The 6013-nt window shown below is 45.5% G+C and overlaps 1 protein-coding gene across 4 annotated transcripts in view; it reads right to left on the bottom strand.

Annotated features, from left to right (window-relative positions):
• RAB3IL1 (RAB3A interacting protein like 1) overlaps window positions 1-5959 on the bottom strand; it is a 48392-nt gene extending 42433 nt beyond the window's left edge. Inside the window, exon 1 of one of the 4 annotated variants that reach the window (XM_054662338.2) lies at window positions 5384-5959. In XM_054662338.2, coding sequence (XP_054518313.2) covers window positions 5384-5412 — 29 coding nt within the window. In that variant the 5' untranslated portion in view covers window positions 5413-5959. The remainder of the gene's footprint in view (window positions 1-5383) is intronic. The other 3 variants (XM_522028.9, XM_054662336.2, XM_054662339.2) reach the window with 3 other exon arrangements.
• Window positions 5960-6013: the final 54 nt, after the last annotated feature.

Here is a 6013-nt window from a genome sequence, read left to right on the forward strand (position 1 = left end):
TACATAGGCTGGGTGCAGTGGCTCACGCCTGTAATCCCAGCACTTTGGGAGGCCGAAGCTGGCAGATCACCTGAGGTCGGGAGTTCGAGACCAGCCTGACCAACATGGAGAAACCCTGTCTCCACTAAAAATACAAAATTAGCCAGGCATAGTGGCGCATGCCTGTAATCCCAGCTACCCGGGAGGCTGAGGCAGGAGAATCACTTGAACCTGGGAGGTGGAGGTTGCGGTGAGCCGAGATCATGCCATTGCATTCCAGCCTGGGCAACCAAGGGTGAAACTCCGTCTCAAAAAAAAAGAAAAAAAAAAGTAAATACATAAATGAATGAATAAAAATTAAAAATAAAAATGTGGCCAGGCATAGTGGTTATGCCTGTAATCCTGGCATTTTGGGAGGCCAAGGCGAGAGGATTCCTTGAGCCCAGGATTTCGAGACCAGCCTGGGCAAGATGGTGAGACCCTATCTCTACAAAAAGTTTAAAAGTTAGGCTGGGCCCGGTGGCTCACGCCTGTAATCCCAGCACTTCGGGAAGACGAGGTGGGCGGATCACTTGTCAGGGGTTTGAGACCAGCCTGGGCAACATGGTGAATCCTTGTCTCTACTAAAAATACAAAAATTAGCGGGGCATGGTGGCACTTGCCTATAGTCCCAGCTACTCAGGAGGCTGAGGTGGGAGAATGACTTGAACCCGGGAGGTGGAGGTTGCAGTGAGCCGAGAATGCACCACTGCACTCCAGCCTGGGCAACACAGCAAGACTCCATCTCAAAAAAAAAATGTAAAAATTAGCCAGGCACTGTGGCACGTGCTTGTAATCCCAGCTGCTTGGGAGGCTGAGGCAGGAGGCTCCCTTGAGCCTAGGAATTCAAGGTAGCAGTGAGCTATGATCACACAGCTGCACTCCAGCCTGGGTGATAAAGTGAGATTCTGTTTCTATAAATAAATAATAAAATAAATAAAACATTTAAAAAATAAAAACTACTACCAACCTTACAGATAGAGAAAGAATTATAGAACACTATGAAAAATTGTATGACAACAAATTAGATAACCTAGATTAAATGAACAAATGCCTAGAAACCAAAACTTCCTCAAGAAGAAACAGAAAACTTGAATAGACCTCAAACACAAGATTGAATCAGTAATCAAAAAACTTCCAATAGAGAAACGATTAGGAGCAAATAAAGAATAAATGCCAATCCTCAAACTGTTCCAAAAAATAGAGAAGAATATACTTCATAACCCATTCTCTTGTGCCAGTATTATCCTAAAACTAAAGCCAGACAATATCTCACAAGGAAAGAAATATAAAGACCAGGCTGGGCGTGGTGGCTCAGGCCTGTAATCCCAGCAATTTGGGAGGCTGAGGCAGGTGTATCACGAGGTCAGGAGATCGAGACCATCCTGGCTAATGTGGTGAAACCCCATCTCTACTAAAAATACAAAAAATTAGCCAGGTGTGGTGGCAGGCACCTGTAGTCCCAGCTACTCGGGAAGCTGAGGCAGGAGAATGGCGTGAACCCAGGAGGCGGAGCTTGCAGTGAGCCGAGATCTCACCACTGCACTCCAGCCTGGGCAGCAGAGCAAGACTCCGTCTCAAAAAAAAAAAAAAAAAAAGAAGGAATATACTGACCAATATCCCTTATGAATATAGATGCAAATATCCTCAACCAAATACTAGCAAATCCAATCCAGCAACATGTTAAAAAGATTATACATCCTGTCCACGTGGGATTTATCATGGGAATGCAAGCAAGGTAGTTGAACATATGAAAATCAGTGTAAAGGCCAGGCATGGTGGCTCATGCCTATAATCTTAGCACGTTGTGAGGCCTAGGCGGGCAGATCACTTGAGGTCAGAAATTTGAGACCAGCCTGGCCAGCATGGTGAAACCCCGCCTCTACTAAAAATACAAAAATTAGCCAGACATGGTGGCATGCTCCTGTAATCCCAACTACTTGGGAGGCTGAGGCAGGAGAATCGCTTGAAACCAGAAGATGGAGGTTGCAGTGAGCCATGATCGCACCACGGCACTCCAGCCTAGGCAACAAGAGCAAAACTCCGTCTCAAAACAAACAAACAAACAAAAAACACCTGAGCTCAAACAATTCTCCCTCCTTGGTCTCCCCAAATGCTGGGATGACATGCATGAACCACTGCACCTGGCAAATTATGACATGATCTTATATGTAGTAAACCCTAAAGAATCCACACAAAAACTATTACAGCTAGTAAATAAATTCAGCAAAGTTACAGGATACAAGATTAATATACAAAAATCAGCTGTATTTCCATACATTAGCAATAAACAATCTGAAAATAAAATTAAGAAAATAATGCCATTTACAAAATGGAACTTTATTCTTATTAAAAAGAATAAGAGACTTAGGAATATTTTTAACCAAGAAGATGCAAGACTTGTACACTGAAAACCCTACGACAGTGGTAAATGAAACTAAAGAAGACCTAAATAAATGAAAAGACATCCTATGTTCATGGATTGGAAGACTTGATGTTGTAAAGATGATTAAGTGATCAACAGACTCAGTATAATCCCCATCAAAATTCCAACTGCGTTTTTTTCAGAAATGGGCAAGGCGATCCTAAAATTCACATGGAATTGCAATGGACCCCAAATAGCTAAAACCATCTTGAAAAAGAACAAAGTTGGAGAACTTACACTCCTGGTTTCGAAATTCCTACGTAGCTACATAATTCAAACAATGAAATATTGAAGTGACATATAGCTCAATAGAATTGATAGTCCAGAAATAAACCCATATATGTATTATCAATTGATTTTCAACATGTATGCCAAGACAAGTCAATAGGAAAGAATATGCTTTTCAACAAATATACATGGACACCTGGATAGCTACATGCAAAAGAAGAAAGTTGGACCTTTACCTCAAATGATACATAAAAATTAACTCAAAATAGGTCAAATTCCTAAATGTAAGAACTAAAGCGATAGAATTTTTAGAAGAAAATGTAGGGGTAAATCTTCATGACCTTGGATTTGACAGGGTCAAAATTTATCTAAATTAAAATTTTAATGTTTAAAATTCAAAATGAATTAAAAACTTTCATGCATCAAGGTACCTCCTCAAGAAAGTAAAAAAGATGATCTACAGAATGGGAGAAAATATTTGTAAATCACGTGCTTGATAATGGTCTAGTATCCAGAATATATAAATAATTCTAACAGCAACAAGAAGGCAAACAATCCAACTGAAAAAATGGGCAAAAGACTTGGATAGACTTTCTCCAATGAGGATAAACAAACAGCCAATAAGCACATGAGAAGATACTTAACATCGTTTGCCATCTGGGAAATGAGAATCAAAACCACAATGAGATACTACTGCACACCTACTAGGATGGCTTTAGCATCAGTAAATATGTAAACACTACATACATAAGTGGAAAAGGTGAATTTTACAGGACACGGATTGCCCCTCAATATTAAAATTATAAAAAAAAGACTGGAAGGAAATACATCAAAATGATAACCTTGTTTGGGAGTTTGTTTTGTTTTGTTTTAAACTGCTCTGTAGTTTCCTAATTGTTTATAACAAGCATTTAGTCCTTTTGAAGTGTAAGCAATAGTCTTAAATCTCTCTTATAGTTGTATAAAGCAGGCATACATGAATCTTCCTCCCCTCCCCTCCCTTCCTCCCTCCTTCAAAATAAATTAAAAACTTTTGTGCATCAAGGAACCTCCTCGACAAAGTAAAAAAGACGACCTGCAGAATGGAGTCCTCCCTACCTCCTTCCCTTCCTTCCCTTCCTTCCTTTCCTTCCCTTCCTTCCTTCCCTCCCTCCCTCCCTCCCTCCCTCCCTCCCTCCCTCCTTCCTTCCTTCCTTCCTTCCTTCCTTCCTTCCTTTGTTGAGACAGGGTCTTGCTCTGTCACCTAGTCTGGACTGCAGTTCTGAGCTGGTGTGATCATAGCTCACTGCAGCCTCAAACTCCTGGGCTCAAGCAATCATCCGACCTCAGCCTCCCAAAATGTAGGGATTATATGTGTGAGCCACTGCACCAGGGCAGATTCTGCATTGGTAACAAGCTTCCAAATGATGTAACTGGGCCCCAGACCTCAGTTTGAGAAGCCAGGTTCTAGAAGTCAGCAGCAGGAAGGAATGGACCAATTAAGCAAATCAGCAAAGCAGAGGGACCACAGAAAAAAGGACGATGCTCCCGGGCCCCTCCCCCGGGACATATTTACACTAAAAATTATTCACTTTTCTATCTGAAGTTCTTATTTGCCCGACTGTCCTGTAGTTGTTTTGCCAGGATGTCATCTAATGTTTGTTTTTGTTTTGGACACGGAGTTTCGCTCTTGTCAACCAGGCTGGAGTACAATGGTGCAATCTTGGCTCACTGCAACCTCTGTCTCCCAGGTTCAAGTGATTCTCCTGCCTCAGCCTCCCCGAGTAGCTGGGATTACAGGCATGCGCCACCATGCCTGGCTAATTATCTTTGTATTTTTAGTAGAGACGGGATTTTGCCATGTTGGCCAGGCTGGTCTTGTATTCCTGACCTCCCGTGATTCACCCGCCTCAGCCTCCCAAAGTGCTGGGATTACAGGTAGGAGCCACCACGCCTGGCCTGGCCTGTAGTTTTATTGGCTAAGTCTGGTAGCCCTAGCATGGGTGGAGAAGGCTGTAGCTGTGGAAGCCCAGCCAGTCTGCATCTGAGGCAGGGAAAGGCAGCTAAGGCAGCCTGCCATCAGCCCATTGACCTGACAGATAGGGGCCAATGTGGCTTACTCCTCATCTAGCCTACCCTTGTGCCGTCCTCCCCCACATCCATCCACCATGACAGATGGATGACCCTTCCTCTTCCCCAGGGGTTGTTTTGATGAGTAGATGACATTTCTAAAGAGCGCTTAGTGCACTGCCTGACACCTGGTAAGTGGTCAAGATGGGGAGAACTGATTGTTTCTACTATTCTTTCCCTCTCACAGTGGCCACCGCAGCGCTAAACACGGTCGGTCGGCATTCAGTGCTCGCCGTGGAAGCGAACCGCAGGAGCATCCTGGGGCAGCGGGGAGTTGCTGCACTCACCTAGACAGGCGGCCTACTGTGACTTCATGCAAGTCATTTTCCTTCTCTGTGCCTCAGTTTCTTTGTCTGCAAAACGAGCAGCTGGACGAGAAACTTACCATTCTTTCACAGCACGTCAAACTCAACATGCCCATTTGAGCTGAAGACACTGAGGCTACTCACTGGGTGTGAACCTTTGACGGCATCCAGGCCCTGCACAGTTGTCTAGGAGAAGCCTGACCCATGATGTCCTTTCTGATACCCACCTGCCACGAGCCCCAGTTCTGAGCTGGAGGGGTGGGGGTGGGTGGAAGGTGGAGAGTGGTCAGTGCCTCACCTGGCCAACTGCAGCCTGGCAGAGTCCATGGGGGACCTCGCAGCACAGTGGATCCTCTTGCCTCGTGTCTCTAGTTGGTCCAGCTCTGGTCTATTCCATGCTATTCCGTTGTCATGGGCAGGACTGGGTTTGATGAAGTTGGACCTAGGTGTATCCCAGCCTCTCCTGGTTTCTGTCGTCTTTCTGTGGTGCCCAGGGCTTATGTTTCTATCTCTTTGAATGTTGAGTTTACTCCACCCTTCAGGGATCAGGGCTGCCTGAGCTCAGGGTGGAGGTGCTGTTGTCTGTCTGGCTTCCGGGCCCTGGACTGGCAGTGTCCCCCAGCACCCCTGTCCAGCTATGCCAAGCCCCCTCCTTTTCTTTCTTGGCCTCTGCCCTATTTGTTCTGTGACTGGCCCAAGAGAGGGGTGTGGGCTGGCAGGTGTCCCACATAAAGCCTGGAGGCAGCATCCAGGCCTGGCTGACTTACCCCGGGGCCCCCTGCCTACTGCCCCCAGCCAAGCTGGGTCTCCTTCTTCCTGCCCAGCTGAGGCAGGGCCTAGAAGGGCACCGAGGCAGGCCCTCTGTGATGCTCCTGTTGCTATGGTAATTCTAGATGAGAAGGCCATAGCATTCTGTGTCTGGCACCCC

The sequence above is a fragment of the Pan troglodytes genome, chromosome 9 (assembly GCF_028858775.2).
Source record: "Pan troglodytes isolate AG18354 chromosome 9, NHGRI_mPanTro3-v2.0_pri, whole genome shotgun sequence".
NCBI lineage: Eukaryota > Metazoa > Chordata > Mammalia > Primates > Hominidae > Pan > Pan troglodytes.